The sequence below is a fragment of the Etheostoma spectabile genome, chromosome 8, assembly GCF_008692095.1.
Source record: "Etheostoma spectabile isolate EspeVRDwgs_2016 chromosome 8, UIUC_Espe_1.0, whole genome shotgun sequence".
NCBI classification, from domain to species: domain Eukaryota; kingdom Metazoa; phylum Chordata; class Actinopteri; order Perciformes; family Percidae; genus Etheostoma; species Etheostoma spectabile.
The window spans coordinates 14187795-14208302 of NC_045740.1; the positions used below are offsets into that span (position 1 = coordinate 14187795).

Here is a 20508-nt window from a genome sequence, read left to right on the forward strand (position 1 = left end):
ATAGACAGTTAAAGAAAACCCCATAGAAGAAGAAGAAGAAGAAGAAACAACTGTTGGTCCCCGCCCCCTCCTGCTGCTGGCTGCTGCGTCCTCGAGCTCTTTTACTTTACAGACGAACGCGCAGCGTTTACTTTTAAATAAGCTGTTTGGCTGAAGTGTCGGTGCATGAAGACTACCGAGTTATTAGCCCACAGCTAACTTCATTTTAAACAACATCAAACTGTCAAAGGTGAGTTAAGACTTTTTTTGTTTGTTTACAATTCGCACTTTGTCGGCTAGTTCAAAAAATAGCCTTACATCCCCGTTTAAGTTGTAGCCTACTGCTAGGGGATGAGGGAAAGAAGATAACGGGGCTTTAAAATAGCCTATAGAAAGGTTAAAAAATGTAAAGGCTGCCCAGCGCCAGTGTTTGTCTGGAGGCAAGACATGAAACATTGGAATGACAGCGTTGGGACTGTTTTTGAATGTCCAACTTCTGTAAGCTTAGGCCTGTTCGCCATACATTAAAAAAAAATAGGTCAACACATGATACATTTATGCAGTACTGAAGATGTTACCTGTCAATTTGAGAAAGAAAGATCAAAATAGCTGCCAAAACTTGAAGAGCGTTTCCGTTGCAACTTTACGCCTTTTAAATATGACGAAATCCGTCCACAATTCATACAGTGTTCTTTCTGTTTCATAAAGCTTCCTTGCTATGGGAAGTCCCTAACTGTGATGAAGGCTCAGACAGGTCATTCTTCAACTTACTCTAACTTCTGCAAACATTCAAATATCTAAATGTTCAGCTCTTTTAAGCACATAATGTGACATCTTCAACATTTGTTCTGATATTTATACTTTAAAAAAAAGTAGTAAGCATCAAAAAGCGTTTTTTTTCTTCCACTTAAAGTCAATGAGAGCATGCTTCAAATCCTCTTCTACTTCAAAATCTATCTCCTACTTCATACTTTCACCTAAAGACGCCACTCAAAGTTTAAACCATTCACAACCTCAGCTATTGGGCTCTATCTCTGAAGTTTGATATCTTCAATTTTTGTGAAAAATAAGTTTAGTGTTCCTTATAGGATGTTTATAAAGGGTGTGTATTACATGGTGGGTGATGTCATCGCTAGAGCACAGAGCCTTAAAGTGCCCATATTATGAAATGATCAAAATCACTTTTTCTAGGATTCGGGGTGTTATTTTGTGTCTCTGGTGCTTCCACACACACACAAACTTGGAAAAAAATCATCCATGCTGTTTTGAGTGAGATCCAGGTTTCTGAATGTCCTCTGCCTTCAGTCTCCACGGCTTTCTACGTCACTAGCCAAGATGAGGTGGCCAACCGTAGCTCGTTCTCAGTGGCAAAACACTGCTACAACATACACTAGTTCATAATAATCTATAAAAGAACTACTTCCATGTCCCTGTTTTGCAGGTATTCCACAAGTACGCCCTCGTTCAGAAGAAGTCTCCCAGCTAATCCTGCCTTGTACTGACCAAAGTTAGAGAAAGAGTTATCTAGCTGATGTGATCTTACCTAGCTACTGCACATGTCCGACTCCCATCAAAAATGGTATAGAAGTGAGATGTCTCACTCAGTAGGTAAAGCAGGATCAGGATCTGCAGCAATGTGCAGTACTTTTTTTTAATAGATTTTATTAATTTTTATAGGAATAGAACATATCCAACATACAAGTGCTCTCTATATTCATAGTCACATCAGTCACCTCATACACACACTGTGCCTCTTCTCATCCATGTATAGTGGGATTAAAATATAAATTATACAAGTATACAAGACAATAACAGGGTGGATGACGTCTATAAAAATAAGTAAGTAAATTAAATAAAAAAACAGATAAACAACAAAAAAACAATTCAATGGAAAATATCTAAATAAATCAAATAAAACCATCAGTACAACAAAAGTACATATACAAGTAGACAGTCAGATAAGATCAAAGCAAAAGCAGAGAAAGGGAGATCTAGAAACTGGCAATAACAGTAGTGTTCCAGTTTAAAGCATATCTCAAATCAAATAATAGGGGGCTTCCTTAAAAGTGAGGAATTAAATCTCCAGTGGTGCGTGGAGGGATCAAGATGGGGGGGGGGGGATTATAGTCATAGATATCGGTTAATGATCAGACAATTTATATATTCAAATTGAGCATGCCTTGACTCTATCCACTACGTCTCTAGACACTAGAAAGTAGTCGATTCTTGACAGAGATTGGTGGAGGTGGGAGTAAAAAGTGTAGTCTTTTGCCGTTGGGTTTATAATTCTCCAGATGCCGAAAAAACCCAAATCCGCACGCAGCTCCTTCAGCATTGCAGTCTTTTTTGACATAAAGGCAGGTTTTGATGGAGATTGGTCAACACTGGCATCCTGAACACCGTTAAAGTCTCCCCTGAGTACTGTAAAGGAGGTGAAACGAGAGGATGCCGCTGCAAACAGTACAGAAAAGAAAGAGGGCTTGAACACGTTAGGGCCATAGACCGAACTGATCAGGATTCACTCTCCATAAAGGAAGCCTGAGATAATAACACATCGTCCCTCCTCATCCCTGATAACCTCATCCAGAGTAAATGCAACATGTTATGAATGAGAAGGGCTACTCCTCTACTATGTCAACTGAAGGATGAATAGAATACCTGGCCTATCCAGCTTCTCCTTAATTTAATGTGTTCCAGATCTGTCAAATGTGTTTCTTGTAGAGGGCGATTTGTGCATTCTCTCTCTTTAAAAAATAAATAATCTTCTGCCTTTTTACAACATGGCCGACCCCCTTGACATTTAAAGAAATAATCTTACTGTCACTCATAGTTGTTATATGAAAATAAGATATGCCAATATTGCACAGGCCAGATAAGTTTGGGGGTCCTGAGCAATGAGGAAAATACACACTAATATGGAAGTCAAGTCTAAAAGAAACATAAATCTACATTCTATAAAGTATTTTTTTTGCACTGCATACCTGTGAGCCAACTTTTGGTGGTCTAGGTGCAGATAGAAAAAACATACACAAGGCAGTTATCATAAAAACAGAAATAAAGCTAAATATTTATTTGAATATAAATATTCAATGTGCCATTCCACCGCCTCCATCCCCGTTACACACACACCCACAATAGCATACACACTGTGAGAATATTTCCAAACATTGTTCTGACACACTCTGCCACAAACTCCCACAGACACACTCACTATGTGGGTGCACACACACCGAGCACTTACAAGTACTCACTCTGGCATACGCTTGCACACACACTCAAATACTACGATGTGCAGTGTCTACAGGGTTCCTGAGAATGTCCAACATCATTATAATCCACTCATAAATTGATGTATTGTGCACCATAAAAATATTGCGAACAGATTACCTTTCCTCATAGCCCTGACCAAAATACCATGTTTCAAATGGTTAACTGAAAACTACTCTAATAAAAAGGGAAGCAGTGGTAACTCGACCAAACAAAATAATTACAGCACAACAGTAAGTACAACACACTGCCTCTGGAAGAAAGTAAAGGTCGGCACAATCCGGTACACAGACTCTGGTATTAATGCAGTACTCCAGTCCTTTTTAGTCTGCATGTTCCTCACGCAACAGACAGGAAGGACGCACCCTACCTTCACCATGTCTATCCATGACATTCACCTGTAACATTTCCTTTTTATACAGCTATTCAATTTTGAAACCTTACTGTTTTATTATTTTGAATTCATTGTTAGACATAACTGAGGACTACTAGTTTGTGTTCAAATCAATTTCTTTAACTTCTTGCAGATGGCTTATTCCGAAACGATCGTTTTCTTTGACCTGGAGACCACTGGATTAGGTAACACTAACTTTATGTCTGTTTGTTTTATTAGGATTTGAAGTCAAGCTACTGTGTGTACTCCTCCAAAAAAACTGTGTGCAGCTCTATTATCTGAGCAAATACAAGTATTGGTTTGGGACTCAGTATCGGCAGATATCAGAATCAGAATCAGAAATACTTTATTGGTCCCCAAAGGGTAACTCTGTGTTGCAGTTGCACAAATAGTAGATCTATCAGAGTAGAGATATAAATAAAGAAATATAAGAAATATAAGGAGTGTGGATATGTACGGTATTTACATAGTTAAAGGAATGTTATTATACAGTATTTACATCATTTATATAATTAAGGAATTGCATGGTGAAAAGTAATACATTATTAATAATAAGAATTATAATATATTCTAGCAGTTGAGTATTGCACCACATTTCAGGCCAGTGTTATTGCACAAAACAGATAATACAGATAATATGTTCAGTTTCAACCTCTCTAAGTGTCTGTGTGTCAGATACTTAGAGGGAGGAGTTATAAAGTAGGATGGCCACAGGAAGGAATGACTTCCTGTGGAGCTCTGTGGTGCAATTTGGTAGAATGAGTCTATCACTGAAAGTGCTCCTGTGATTTAGCAGATATTAATTATTTTACAAACCAGATCGGGGCCAAAAAAGCGAATTGAGACTTCGCTAAATAAAAGTCAACCACAAAGTATAGGTTCATGTTATGCCACCCCAACTCTGAAGTTCCTACAGTAGTACAGATTGCTGTGTCTAAGGTGTGCGCATATGTTTTTTCCTCTGTGTCTTCTCTGTGTGTCTGTGTGTGTGTCTGTGTATGGAGTGTAATCTAACTCCTATGGCCTTGATAGTCAGGAAGGACAGCACACAGTATGGTTTCTTGTTGAGTCATCTCAGTCATCTTTGAGACACAAAGTTGAACACTTTGTCTGAAACAGCTCGTGACTTACTGCTGTTATGTTGGCCACCGACACCACCTACCTCCTTCACAATTTACCCAGCAGGAGAGATTACACTGAAAATTCTCTCTCCACCAAAGATGTTAACATTGTTATTATTAGAGATGCCAGTTCACCTCCCAATGTGCTCTTGTGCAAGGAACTAAATAAATGTAAAATATAAATTGTAATTTCTCCATTGGAGCACCAATTCACTGCTGACTCACTCTGACAATAGTACAATATTACTAATACTAATAATACTACATTAGTGCATGTATAGGAGCTGAGCATTGTGTGTGCGTATTTCAGGCCTGTGTGAAGTGGGTAATAAGAACAGAGTGTAAATTGTGATAAATTAAAAGAGTATACATTATAAGAAATTATAAATTCCATGCCACATGTAATTAAATTGAAAAATCAATCCTTCATTTCCTTACATGTGGTATATTTTTTTTCTGTCCTAAGAATAATCAGTGAGTGTGTAAAATATGTTTAAAATAAATAACAAAGGCCTTGAGACACACGTTATAAAAAAAATAATATTTTGACTGCTTGGAAATTCCAGAGATAAGGGTGGATAAAGAGAAGACTAAAAGATTGCAGACCAGAGTTGGGGAGTACCAGACAGATCATCTGTAACCAATGGTGTATGAAGATGCTCTTTGTAGGAGAGATTTTGAAGGACATGGAAAAATACAAAACACAGTTTCTTTGACTATTGAAGAAGCCTATTTTGATTAAATAGTGATGTTTTTGCTGCTGGCTTTCCTGATAGACAGGAAAGGGGTAGAGAGATAGGTGACGACATGCAGCAAAGGGGCCCAGGTCAGATTCGAACCTGGGCTGCAGCAGGACTCGGCCTACATGGGGCGCACGCTCTCACTGGGTGAGCTAGAGGTCGCCCCGCACGCTGCGATCATGTTCTGCAGACAGCGAGGTCAAGCACCCACTGCACGCTCCAGCTGATAATAATACATACAGCCAGTGGCGTAGGCAGAAATAGTATTTTTGGGTGAGCCAGTACTAAAGTGAGTGGGCCATTTTCAAGTAGCAAAAAGGACAAACTGAAGAAAATAGCAACATTTATACTGCATTACAACAGCAAGACCAGTACCGTCTACAACATGCTCAACCAACAAAGCTCAGTCTAAAAGGTTTGTACACAACAATGTAGAAAAAAAACTGTCAATTTTAACCTATTGAGGCTAAACCAGAACCATCAGCATTGTCTCTGCACAGCCCTGTTATAAAATTCACTATTTTATTGCAGAAAAAGGCAACTAAACATGAACCCAAAAAGAAGAGAAGGCATTTACATATTGCATGACATAGAATATCCTACATCAGACAGAAATCTTACATGTAACATATCCTTTTGTGCATTCATAACAACATTGTTGCTTTGGGACTATAGTCAGATCATGAGCAGCAAATGCGCAACCAGCAGTAAAAAAAAATCAGAGAAGAACTTCATGGGTTTTATAGTGGTTGACTTGCCTCAAGTGGCCATTCAAGGAACCGCAGTTCAGCCCCACAACTGCTAAAACATACATGACAAACATAATTGTCAGCATCTTACTGATATACGACTAGTAACTTCAATAAAACATGTTTTATCTGACATAAGCTAGCATTAGCTTAATTTAGTATCAGGCCAGTCCCTTAACGTTATGTTAGCTTAAAATAAGGATTAACCTCTTGTGAACGGCAAAATATAGTGAAACACGTTTTTTTAAATTTGTGAAATGTTATTCCATGTTGCTTAGTTTTGGCATTTTTTTCTATGAGTCTTTATAGTCTGAACTGGTCTTACTCCTTACTGAGATGGATATGGTATCTGTATATATGGACAACATCTATCTGAACAAAAATAAAAACTTAAAAAACTCTGGAAATATTTTTTCGCTGCATCTCATGGCCTTTGTCAGTGTAAGAGTCCAAATCTAAAGTGTTTACAAGAAGCATACTAGCAGCTTTAGGAATTTGCTCAGTTGTCATGAAGATGGTTCAATTGTTCGCACTTGATTTTAAGAACGAGTTTGAAATTTTGGAAATGAACTTATCCGTATCTTGCTGAGAGTACACTACATTTTAAGTCACAGTCACTTAGCTTAGCTCGAATGGAATGAAAAAAGGGAAATAATTAGCCTGATAATTTCCAAAGGTAACAAAATCCTAGCTTGGCTTCGCCTCCTACGTTACTTCCGCTCAGTTTTCATTTTCCTTCAGTACTCGTCTGGGTTTGGGTATATTCGCGAGTTTTCTCCGGCCAAATATTTGGCGGTCCAATCAGCAAATAGAGATGATGATGTTGAGGTTTGGCAACCTTCGGTGAGTTCATTACTAATAGCGGCGGAAAAAGATGTGAGCTAAGCAATTGGTCTGTTGTGGCAACGCTGCAGAATATCCAGAAGTTAAAGCCCGAGCAAGAAGAATCTTTGAGGTTTTTTGGGCCATGATGTTGTGGCCCTCCTCCCTACGGGGTTCTGAAATAGTTAGATTTTACAGCTCGCTCCGTTGGCAATGAAGGAGTTGGCTAAGGCTAACGCTAGCAATGCTAAGCCGACGTCACGACCAAATGTTAGCGATTGGTTATGGCAGATCCAAAGTGGCTCTGAGCAGATCCAATAGTTTTAAACTTTTTGTAGTTTTTCCTCCATTAATCCATCCCTTTTCTACTTTCAGACACTGCATCGTGTCACATCACCCAGCTGTCGGCTGTCTATGAAGATAACGAATTTAACGTCTACACAGTCCCCCGCATACCCATCACTCCAGGCCGCGAGCTGACGGGCCTTAGCGTTCGTCATGGCAGCTGCACCATGGAAGACTTGTTGAGACTGTCTCCCTTTTTAGTGCTCTCAGCGTCTTTCATTGACTTCCTGAGCAACTTCCACGGCCCTGTGCTGCTGGCGGCCCACAATGCAAAGAAGTTTGATGCACTTGTGCTTACCAGATTGCTGCAAAAAAGGTACCCCTTGGCAGAGGTTCAATCAGGTGGTGTCTGGGTTTGTGGATACCTTAATGCTAAGCAGGAACCTCTATCCTCGTCTGAGCATCAAGTTATTCTCTGGAGTCTCTGGTCAAATTCTTCCTGGAAAAACCTACGATGCCCATAATGGATTGGAGGACGCCAGGATGCTGCAGGAGCTGTTCAACTTTTGCGATCCCAGCAGCTCGGACATTAAGCAATGTTACCTTCCCCACCGAAGAATTTTAAAAAAGCTACAGAAAACATTAACAATCGGGCCACAACTAAATCATGTAATTCCAGTTAAGAAGAAGAAAATGACAGATGGATTCAATTTGTTTTTTAAAAGTAGTTTTGAATGTCTTTTCCAGTTCCAACAGATAGAGTATCGTCACACATTTATGATCATTTTCAGTATAAGATGCACAGTTAAAGGTGCCCTGTTATGTTACATTTACTATTTCTCACCCAAACACATTGGCCCTCATTTATCAACCTAACATAGAAACCAGCGCAGATATGAGTGCAGAAATCTTCTTACGACAGGCTTCACGTGGGATTCATGAAACGTTCGTATCAAACCAATCAGAGCGTAAGAATGGTCGTAATTTAAATATCACGCCCCAATATATTCTCGGTTTTGAGGCCTCACATCTACTATTTACGACATGGCCAAACATAATCTGGCTAAGAAGCGGCACTTTTCAGAGGTGGAGATTGAAATCCTGATATCTCAGCTTAATTTGCAGTAACGAGTGTACTATTTGACAGCCTTAAAACTGGTATTAGGCTGTAGGAAGAATGCGGAATAGAAAGAGATCACTGATGCGGTCAACAGTGTTGCCGTATTTAATTGGGCTCCAGCTAAAGTTTAATTCATACATAGTAATATACAAAAGGCTTATATTGCAATCTCGTAGGCCTACATGTAGGTGTACCTATATTTAAATAAACACACGGCAGCAGAGTTTATGCAGTGTTTTTTTTTTTTATTTCACTCATGAGTCAGAGCCAGGCAACAGCTGTGAGGGAGAGCGTGTGACCTCCGCAGAGGGGCTTAAAAAACAAGCCAAAATGTGTTGGTCAGTGGCAGAAAGACATCGTACACTTGGGGCCATTAACAACACTTTAAAAGACAAACAAAAACCTAAAGAATAAATAATGTTGTGCATCATCACGTTTAATGTATTGAATATCATTGCCAAACATAACACCATAATTTGTCTCCTTCGTACATCCCTCCAGTTTGGGCTGTGCTGAACACGGCTCTCTGGGAATCGGGTCATCTGGCTCCGTCACTTTATTTATGGCACCCTGCGCGATGTTGTGCAGAACCCCAAAGGCTAAAAAAATCAGATCTGCCATTGTTGATAAGTGATTGAGGCTACACAAAGTCAGACCAGACGTGAGATTTTTTCGCAGCCTACGCTCACGTTCAAAATGATGAATGCTGAGGTCGTAGGCCTATGCACATTTCATAAATGAGGGCCGTTGTGTGTATCCTTTAGGCCTAATTTTAAAAATTGCACGTTATTTTCCTCAACATTTTCAAAGATGATTATTTTTTATATATATATTAAATTCTGTATTTTAACATCCACGCTCACTAGCTTGCAGTCTTTTTCTTCACTGACTTTGTTGGAAAATGTTTTGTATTTCCTTGCATGTTACTGCCACCAACAGGAATGTGTGTCCATTGCCACATCCTGCTGGGTACCTTTTTTTCTAACGGTACGCTTTGTTTTAACATCCAGTCCATATTTATGCAGTTGCATGGAGCTGCCATTGAAAGTAAGAGTACAAGTACAAGAGTACGTTGAGAAGGTTATGTACATACTTTTGGTCATGTAAAGGTAGATATGACATGTAAAGGTAGATATGCTTCATTCCATTTACCTCAGAAGTAGGAGTTCCGAACTGGGAAGGAGGTCACACAAGGTTGACTGTAAAAACATATTTCATGGGGTAGGGGGACTTTGCCAACAGTACCAATACCCTGTTGGACTGTAATGTCTGGTTTTGCAAGGCTCTCTCGACTTTCTAAGTAGGAAATATGGCTTAAAATTTTCATATTATGCTAATTTTCAGGTTCATAATTGTATTTAAAGGTTTCATCAGAATAGGCTTTAAAAGTTTAATGTTCAAGAAACACTACACATTATTGCAACTCCTCTTTTCACCCTGTGAGTTGAGCTCTCTGTTTTAGCGAGGCATCTCACTGCTGTTCAATCTTTGTTGGGAGATACACATGCGCAGTAGCTAGGTAAGGACTACTAGCCATTCAGGAGCAGAGCATGAGGGTGTGCCATGCTAGCAGCTAGGCGAGCATTAACGTGCTACAAAGTGATGCACGTTTGTCAAAGAAGTAAAGGCTGGACTATAATTGAGCTGTTTGGAGCAGTTTGTGAACAGTGTTTTCTGTTGGAGATAGTAAGTGCCTTAGGGGTGGAGTTTGGGCTTTGTTTTACTTTATAAACCTATAGTGTGTACAAAAACCTAACACAATAAAGTAAAGGGGAAAAGGCCAAAAAGCATAACATGAGCCCTTTAAGAGGGTGTTCCAGTTGACATTTCCGAATTTTCAGTTCAATTTGAACACATAGATGTATGTTGTGGTTGTCCAGTTGAACCGGGAAATGTGAATTTCCAGTCGGAAATGTCAACTTGAACCCCCTCTGAAGTGGATTTCCAATGCAGAAAGTCAGAAGGAACTTCCCCAACCCTAACATCACAATTCAACATGGCTGCATCAACGTAGTCAAGCTGTATAATATACTGTAATTAGCACTTCTATCTTATTAAGTCAGTCTTACGCCACAGTAACGTCTATCTTGTATCTCTAGACATGTTTGTATGGCAAAATACAACTAATCATTACAACTGGTATTGCTTACAATTGTTGGCCTGGCTAGAGTCCACCTACCCTCGTTTGTCAGACTTGTAACTAAAACCCAGGTGTGATGATGTCATTCATAGTTTCCGACTCTGAGGTAAATGGTTGGGTGGTGGGCGGGTAGGTAGTAAGTATAGAATTAACATGACTGAATTATCTGTGCTTCTGTTTTAGGGTCCTGGCACTTTCATTTATCAAAATGAGGTCTTCCTAAACCCATAGCTACACACTATTTACTATGCCAAAAAATATTGTATAGTAGTTTAACCACAATACAAAGAATGCCAAATGCAGTAGGCCTATGCAAAAAAATACCATGGATGTCCTACTGCGCATGCTGTCACATTTTGCATCATGCAGCTAGCATGCTTTTTTGGCTATTCTGACCCACAATCCTCTACAGCAGAAGATGTGTCACATCGACGAGCCGCCGAGAGAGCGCAGACGGATGACATCTTATTAACAGCTTATTGGAAAAAGCCTACGATGGATATAGGAGCAAGATAGTCAAAGTGCACAGTGCAATGTTATAACAAGCATGTTCCAAATGGATGCATAGCGCATGCAACAGTACATATTTTTTAAAGGGCAGCAGCTGCAGTACATACTAAAAGGGTTTAATGCAAGTCTTTCACAAAGCAGAAGGTGATTTGTCATTAAAGTAAAATAGCTCCTCTCTCAACAGAAAGCTACAAAGACAGACATTTAATTAAACCAGGATACACTAACAACCTGTAGTTTATCTCAATGCAGAGCCAAATGTCCCACAGAACAGCAGGAACATGATCAACTAAAACTATTACTTTGTAGATGATGTATTTTCTTCTACAAAATGTAGCATGTCTGCCATTTTACAGTTGATTTTTAGGATATATTTTATTTTAAGCTACAGTTATTTAAAATTAACTGTATCTTACAGGCACAGGCATGAAAAACAGTGACACTTCCCCCCCCCCCGTCCCCCGGACGCCCAGGACTGTAGCCTACGTTAAAAGTGGACATGTCCGGGCAAAAGAGGACGTTTGGTCACCCTGGGCTAAACGATTGTTTTCCCCAAAATTGCATCCAATATTACATATGCCTATTATTTTTTTATCATCTAAGCTAGTCATAATATTTCATGTTCATTTTTAAGTTGCAGGCCTGTTTATTTGTAAAGATTATTTCTCATTGGTTATCACGCGATAGCTCAGCTTCCACGATGTTAACTGTGCGTCGCCCACCGGTCAAAACTGAAACTAAACGAACAGCGGAGAAGTTTCCACTCTCCCAGATAATAGCTTTTGTTTGGAAACAGATCTGAGACCTTGTTCATAAGCAGCCCGGCACAGTGGCGAGGTGACTCATCAGATTAAGAAAATCAGATAGCGTACAATTAGAGTTTCTTTTCCAGTTAAATGAAAGTAGAGTTCAGTTTCTGTCAGTTTTGAAATGATGTGGCGGTGATTCACCTGTTGACTCCTCCCGAGCCAGTCGCCACATGAAGATAACAACCGCAACACAGCTGCTTTATGGAATATGACTCACAATTCAACCGGCTCAACATCACACTGTCTACGGTGAGTTCAGACTTTAGTTTTTTAACATTTGTCACTTTATCAGCTATCATGTATCATGGAAGTTTACTTAGGGTGTGTGTAATAATTCATGTTTAAATGTCTATTTCTTTCAAAATTGCAGATGGCTCATAACATCATTGTTTTCTTCGACCTGGAGACCACTGGACTAGGTAACACTAACTTTATGTCTGTCTGCCTATTAATAATAGTTCAGTTCCAATATCATCAGTTAGATTAAATGTGTCTGTTTGTTTATACCTTATTTGATTATACGGGATAGTTATTGTTAGAATCTTCACATTTTTAACTATATTTGTATAGCCTACTGATAATTTTATTGAGTTTATAGGTTCATATTTGGTCTTGGAAATAGGCTACTTACTGTACTGGAGGTTTTCCAGACCCATTCATGTTGCTTTCACTACTAAGAATGTTCTGTCAGAATAATACATTTATTGTGTAGACGGCGGCTAAAATGACTACATTATCTTCTTTTTATTTTCATCTGGTATAGAATCAGCTAACACAAATCTAGTGTCTTCATTGTTTTTCAGTATGCCTACACACAAACTGAACTGATATTAACCAATGTCGTAATTGTTTTATTTTATCAATTTGGTCTGAAGGCTCCACCTCCACCTGACTCCACGCAACAGCTGGAGTCTTTGTGTGATCAGGAGGATAAGAGTGTGTTTCAGTTTCTATTTTTTATAGGTTTCTAATCTCACATCTTTCCCGTAGTTCATGATGTCTTGTAAAGTTAAAGCGTGGTTAGAAAAGGGTGGAGTATCACTTGGTCCCATTACACTTTGAACCAATAGATTACAGCATAGGACATGTCTGCTAAACCACAAACAGCCAGAGATGCTTTTCCTGTAGCTGCCACCGGATGCCTTTGTTATATGACAGAAAGGAAAGTTGCATTATATGGATTAAATTGTCATATGTTATACAAATGGTTCATTATCCTAAAAATATTAAATATACCCAACTGTAAGCTTGGTAAGATTAAGGCTCTCTTTGTCTGGAACCCTGACCGAATTTGAACACTTGATGTACATTTGGCAATATTTTCTGACATGTATAAGACAAAATGAATAATTAACTCATTACGCAAAGAAGGTATCAGATTAATCAATAATGGACATAATTATTAGTTGCAGCCCTGGTTGTTAAGTATGCCTGTAAAAATCAACCCTGGGTTCGTGTTGGAACTCTGAAGCAACAGTGCGGTTGAAACCGGATGCTGAGCGGACGGATTTCATTGTAACTTTAAAGCGAGGTTCCTGAGACTGTGGTTTTGACTTTGTGTGGAAGTGTTAAATAATTGTGTGGTTTTACCACCACACAGTTAGCAGGATGTCATGACAGAAAACCTTTTTTGTATTAGAATTTGCATGCAATGGCTGCACAGGCAGACAGAGATCACCACCTCCCCCCCAGAAACACATTACTCTTTCAGCTGATCTCTGAACCACGACAATTACATCAAAGATCTTTACAAAAAGACATTGCTGTTAACATGTTTAATATTGTTGTCTCTATTTTAAGGGATGATACCCAACAAGCTCAGGCCACTTGACAATAAAACACCATATGACGCTTAAACAAATTGAAAATATCTATCAGAAAATTTATTTTAATTGAATTATACATAGTTATATATTTATACATTTAATTTTGCTTTTCAGTTTGAAGTATCAGAAAATAAAGTTTCTTTTCCTCAGAATTTCTGTTTCTTGTGTTGCGAGGCAACATATATCTTAACAAGGAGTATGTTAGGTTTTCAGTTTATCTCAGAAGTTGAAGATGCAACAGATTTAATTCATCTTGTGTTCAATAATTCATCTTTACTAAGGTATTCACATATTTATTGGCATGACTTTATATATCATGTTTTAATGTTAAACATACCTGTGGCACAGTGAATCCTTAACTGTATCTGTGGGTGGCTACTGAAGGTGATTACCTCACCTATAGGCCAGTAAACCTATCATCAATGTGTTTTTTCTCCGCAAATAGGATTTATATTTGCTAATAATATGTTGTATTAAGACATTTCAATTTTTTTTTTTTTTAAAGTAACTCAGAGGGGCCCTGATCTCTGGCCTATTGTAACCTACATTTTTTTATATTTTCTTTTTCTTCTATCCTTCTTTAATCCAACCCCTGCTCAGACACCACAGTGTGTGACATCATCCAGGTGGCGGCCATCTGTGGAGAGAAGGTCTTTAACGTCCACACCCTCCCCCGCCGGGCCCTCACCGAGAGCGCCACACAGGTGACGGGCTTCACCGTCAGTAACGACCGCTTGTTTCTCCGCGGGGCTCCAGTTAACACCATCCCTCTTGTTGATGCTCTCACCTCCTTCATTGACTTCCTGCGCTCCTTCCACCAGCCCGTGCTGCTGGCAGCCCACAATGCAAAGCGGTTTGATGCACCTGTGCTCAACAGAGTGCTGCGACAGCTCTCCCTGCAGCATAAGTTCCAGCAGGTGGTGTCTGGGTACGTGGACACCTTCCTGCTAAGCAAGAACCTCAACCAAGGTTTACGCAGTCATTCTCAGGAGTACTTGGTCAGCCACTTCCTGGGAAGGACCTACAACGCCCATAATGCAGTGGAGGATGCCAAAATGCTGCAGGCGCTGTTCAACTCATGGAAGCCCAATAACTGGCACATTTCAAGAGTTACCTTTTCAACCAAAGCATATTTTTAAAGGCTACACAAAGCAACAACAATCAGGCCACTTAAACAAAAAAAATCATTTGAAAATTAATCTTTTTTTGTCCTTATTTGTTTGGACAGAGTGATATTTTATACATTCAGGAGAAAGTGAAATGAATAAATGTCATGTGATTGGCAACAAATAATGCATGTTACACCCCCTACTCACAGATATGTAATGCTCAAACTGTATAATAATGTGTATTGATGTCTAATGTACTACTACAAGTTAGTAACATATGTCATATTCACAAGTGTTGTGTTTTCCCAGTGAATTGTAGCACAATTTCCCCACAATAAACATTAAACTTCCATTTGATTTTTCTTGGTATTTTTGGAATTGAGTTTCAGCAACCATACAGGAAGAAATCTCTCCTTAAAAAACAACATGGAATGGAGCCACAAGGCATGCTGTACTTTGTTTAAAAGGTATTTTTTTTCTGTTATCATTATTTTTCATTTACTGCTCATACAGCAGTGTAGGCTACATGTGTCATGAAGTACATCTTCATCTCTAATCGTTTGTCACACAGCACTTAGGGACATTTAAATCTGGAATGAGACGAGAGAAGTGAGTTAAAGTCGACCCGTTAAAAGTTCAAGTTAGTTTTAAGTGTAGATGTGTTATGCTGATTTGCAAACGTGTACATTTCCACATAAAAAATATTATGTGCTAATACTATCATAATAAAAAGTATATTGGTTGCCCTTAGTCTTTCTTTAAAAATATGTAGTAAGTATAAGTGCTGCTATATCAACTCATCTACCAAACTGTAATAATATATTATGTGCATTCCCCCTTTTTTACCACCTCGTTGCGATGCCATCTAGTTCCTGTGCGCGGCAGCACTGTGCCTGAGACGCTTGTTTTTGGTCCATTTTTGACAGAAGAAGAAAGGGTTTTCTCTGCGCTTGCGCACACCTGGAAAGTAAATTAAAAAGTGATTCTCTTATACTTTCATTTGATACAAACAGACATTGTACAGTGTAAAACTACGTATGGTTTGGGCAGTGTACCTTTTTAGCGCTATACTACAACATGTTTGTCTTGTTCTTTAAAAAAAAAATATATATATACGAGGCTTTTGTTTTGAAAGTTTTTATGTACGCGGGAGTTCAAGTCATGGTTTAAATGCACAAGAAGTCTTCACGAGACACACAAGACGGTTTATTCATAGATGTTTACCGACGCCATGTAGCTAACTACGTATGGCTAGCGTGTCTTTAGTGTGTCTTTCTTTCGCTTATTTTACACAACGTCACTGTGGGTGTCAGATTTTCGAAACGTTGTTGAAGCTGTGGCGGTGGCGGGATGCAAACATCTGATTCAGACGGAGTTGAAACGTCTCAACAGTCGCTGGTTTTCTTTGACTTGGAGACAACCGGACTGGGTAAGACCACTTTCTGCTGTTATATGACTCATTACAGATACAACGGTAGGGCTATAAACTGTAAAGCTTCCATGTTTTGCCGGTACAGTGCACTCCTGTATTTGGGGATAGACGCTGAACACCAGCGACCTGACCGCGTTTTAAACACGAACCTTGTGAGAAGCTGTAAGTCCCGCCATGTTGTGGTGGACCACCGTGGGACCTTGGGCCGAGTTTCCAAAGGCCCATGACGAGCTTATTTTAAGTTTACACTGAGATATAAAAGAAAATAATCATCAAAAAGCTGAAACCAAGTAATGTCCGTAAATTTCCCCGATAAATGATTATCTGTACATTTTTTCTGTAAATAACATCACAGAGAACGGTCTACGGTCTAGACCTGCTCTTTAATGAAAAGCGCAATGAGATAACTGTTGTTGTGATTTGGCACTATATAAATAAAATTGAATTGAATTATTAATTCGTTGATTATCATAATCGTCATATATAAATTACACTACTCAGGTCATTTAGCTGACTGTTTTATCCAAAGCGACTTACAATTCAGTGCTTTCAACGTTGAAGGTGCAAATTCCAGACAACAAGTAGTAAGTTCAAGTAGCCTACTGTAAATAAGCAAAACGACAAAGAGCCATATGAAAGTGCAGTTTCGAGAGTGTGTTGTGTGTGTGTGTGTGTGTTGTGTGTGTGTGTGTGTGGGTGTGTGTGTGTGTGTGTTTCATGTCAGACCTCTCTGTAAAGTTTGCATAAACCTCTCTGTAATTTACTCTATCCACTATGGTATAGTGTGATTTTACCTCATAATCTCTGCTATTTATTTGTTAATTAAGTACTGTCAAACCTAATAGTTTGTGATTCAGCCTACAATCTCATCAATCTTTTACATTTGCTGCTTTAACACCCAGTGTCCCTTTCCAGGGGGGAAAAAAATCCTCTGAAGCTTTTGAATATGAGTGGTCATGTTTTATTTCACCAGATAAGAGTTGTGAGATTGTCCAGCTGGCTGCAGTGAGTGGAAGCCACTCTCTCAACCTCTATGTCATCCCTCGGTGTCGAATGCAGCGAGGAGCAGCCAAAGTGACCGGCTTCAGGGTCCGCAGACAGAGATTGTACCTCCATCGACAACTTGTTCACACCAACTCCCTGCGAGAGGTCCTGGTCTCCTTCATAGCTTTTCTTCAGATGCTCAGACGCCCGCTTGTCATTGGCCACAACATCCGCTGCTTCGACTGTCCGCTGTTGGCTCGAGTTCTCGATGAACTGGACCTCAGGGCAGAGTTCGAGTCAGCGGTCTCCGGCTGTGTTGACACTTTACCGCTGGCCCGGGAGATGCTGAAGGACCGCGGCCTCCAGAGTTTTCGTCAGGAGAACCTGGTCAGGGAGCTCCTGGGTGTGAACTACAAGGCCCATGATGCTTTGGAGGATGTGCGGGCGTTACAGGCACTGTTTAGTGTGCTTCAGCCCACACCAGAATTGATCTGTAGACATAGGTTTACTCTGGACACCATGAAAAACAAACCTGCTGTCAAAGCTGCTAAATCTGAAGTTCCCTGTAAGCCACCAGGACAGAGCACGCTGTGGGAGAAGTTCAGACTGACGGGGAAGAAAGAAGACGAAGCCACAAGTTAAAACATATGAAACCCGCTGGATTGCTTGATGGCAAAAAACAAAACAAAAGGGGGGCTTTTGTTCTTGCTGTACATACAGAGCTGAAGCTGTCAGTTTACTACAAAGGTTGATGGTGGAACAAATGAAAAACTGACTGGAGAAAATCACTGCAAACATCCTCTTTGGTGAAGCATAAAGGAAAACAACTACTGCGCAAATGGATTGTTCCTGCAACAGCTCATGGAAGCTTGGAAAGGTGAGCAAAACATACAAAGACAATGCCTGCACATCTGGAAGTCACACATTATACTTCAGCCTGATGCAGCACTTGGATAAGGGTGAGATGGGTTTTTTCGTTTGCCTAATCGGGCCTTTTAGTTCTTGTAGACTGCCTTGTATGGCATAGTCCGTTTCAAATCCGTAAACTTCAATCTCCCCCTTTTTGATTATTCTAAAAACATGCACTTCAGTTTATTGCACAATTATCAACAAATTCACTATTTATTTCAGAAACAACAAACGGGCATAAAGAGTATTCCTTAACAAAAAGCCAAGATTCAAACGTCTGTTTTTGTGGTTATAAATGGTAAAAATGTATATAATGGTGTGCAGATTTTTCTCTTATTCCATTATCAACCCAGCAGCTTTATTTTTAGTCATCAATTTGTGGAAATAGTGATGACTAGGTTATGTATAAAGGTTTGTTACTGAGAAAATGTTATGTGCTTTCATTCTGAATTCCCTTCAAGGTTTTGATAAGCTTTGAAGAGCATTTTTATTGAAGGTAAATTAATCTGCAAATAAATGTTATATTTCTACAGCGTGTCCCAAATTATATACTTCAACACTGGTTGGTGCTTGATTAATTTGTGAATATTTCAATCAAAAAATATCACAATATTAGGTAGAGCTGCAAAGATTAATCAATTAGTTGTCAACTTTTAAATTAATCCCCAACTATTTTAATAATGGATTAGTCGGTTTGAGTAATTTTTTAAGACAAATGAAACATAAAAATTCTTTGATTCCAGCTTCTTAAATGTGAGTATTTTTCTATTTTCTCTTGTCCTCTGTGACAGTAAACTGAATATCTTTGAGTTGTGGACAAAACATTGTCAGTGTTTTTTTAACACTGATCCACATTTTCACTATTGTTTTACATTTTAAAGACCAAACAACTAATTGATTAATTGAGAAAATGTTCAACAGATTAATAATCAACTATGAAAAGAATCGTTAGTTGCAGCCCTAATATTAAGAAAAATGTCCTTATACAATATCATTTACACTCAAAGTCAACATACGATATTGTTGAATTATTGCCCAGCTCTTAGTCTGGCTTGGCGGATGTACATTGCTGGTATAAAGTCTGACGTCCGACAATCTCTTACACTCTAAAAAACCTGTGTCAGGTTAGACTCTGCAAAGTTATCCAGAGTACTCTGGAAACCTGCTTTGGGCATTTTAGGCCTTTATTTGATAGGACAGCTTAATCTTTGGTCTGAACTGGGCTTTAGGGTTTAAACCAGGGGTCTTCAACCTCTCAGCTGAAAAAGAGATAGAGCAGGGTCCCTTTTACTAAATGTAATGTATAAAATTGAGTTGCATATTAAACTGGACCTACAATTACGTGTCGTGTGGCCTAGAGCCTTTATATACCATTTTATGGTGCACACAATGAGGCGGCTGTGGCTCAGCGCAGTAGAGCGGTAGCCGGCCAATCGGAAGGTGTAAATGTGTGTGAATGTTTTTCTGAGCACCTTGTATGGCAGCCTTGGCCACAGTGTATGAATGTGAGTGAATGGTGCCTGTACTATGTAAAAGAACTTTGAGTAGTCGTTAAGATTATATATATATAAATACAGTCCATTTACAATACTCATTAACCCTAATTGTTGAAATATCCATATATTTATACGTCATGTTTTAATGTTAAAATGTTGAACAGTGAGTCCTTGAGCTTAACTCTACATGTGGATGGCCACCTTACCTATAGGCCGGTAAGCCTATCATGAATGTTGTAAATAAAAAAAACAAAAAAACAAACGGTATCAACAAAAAAAACAAGGAGATCAGATGGGGTAGTAATGGAACCAGGCTTTAATAAACCACTTTCACATACACGGTGTCTGCAGTCCCAGGCAACAGCATCACCTTATTAAACCATTTTAAAATGCTAAACCATGCCCTCACTAGAGAAATATTACAAAAATTGTTCTCACTACAGTTACATAAAACAATGAAGGTAAAACAGTGTGGCCTTCAGCTTTGTGTGCATTTGAAGGACATGAGTCAAATGAAAAATAAACTCTGTGCAAAGTCCTAGACGTACAGTATTTAAAACTAAAAGGTGACCAAAGCAAGATCAGTAACAACAGTCTAATAGTTAAATTAAAAGTTCCAAATCAGAAACAGATCATGTTTGAAAAAGTGACCTCTACATTACTAAATCAAACCATTTTGACAAGATGACAAATAGGTTGTTCTGATGACAAAAATAATTGGAGGTACTACAATTCTAGAGACAAAGGAAGTTAATGGTTCTATAATCTGAAAATAAAATGCAGTGATGTTTACTATTAACATCCCTCTCTTGAAAA

General features: G+C 39.0%; 2 protein-coding genes across 3 annotated transcripts; both read left to right on the forward strand.

Moving 5' to 3' along the window:
* Window positions 1–15234, forward strand: LOC116694315 (DNA polymerase III PolC-type). 2 transcript variants are annotated; one of them, XM_032523994.1, is made up of 3 exons: window positions 1–229; window positions 3774–3825; window positions 14363–15234. In XM_032523994.1, the coding sequence occupies exons 2-3, from the start codon at window positions 3774–3776 to the stop codon at window positions 14899–14901; spliced, it is 591 nt and encodes a 196-aa protein (XP_032379885.1). In that variant the 5' UTR covers window positions 1–229; the 3' UTR covers window positions 14902–15234. The 2 variants fall into 2 exon arrangements, with proteins under 2 accessions (XP_032379885.1, XP_032379884.1); XM_032523993.1 differs by lacking the exons at window positions 1–229; window positions 3774–3825 and adding exons at window positions 11846–12185; window positions 12307–12355.
* Window positions 15235–16083: 849 nt separating this feature from the next.
* Window positions 16084–18728, forward strand: LOC116694314 (protein PML). The gene is made up of 2 exons (XM_032523992.1): window positions 16084–16300; window positions 17277–18728. The coding sequence occupies exons 1-2, from the start codon at window positions 16222–16224 to the stop codon at window positions 17927–17929; spliced, it is 732 nt and encodes a 243-aa protein (XP_032379883.1). The 5' UTR covers window positions 16084–16221; the 3' UTR covers window positions 17930–18728.
* The last annotated feature ends 1780 nt before the right edge of the window (window positions 18729–20508 follow it).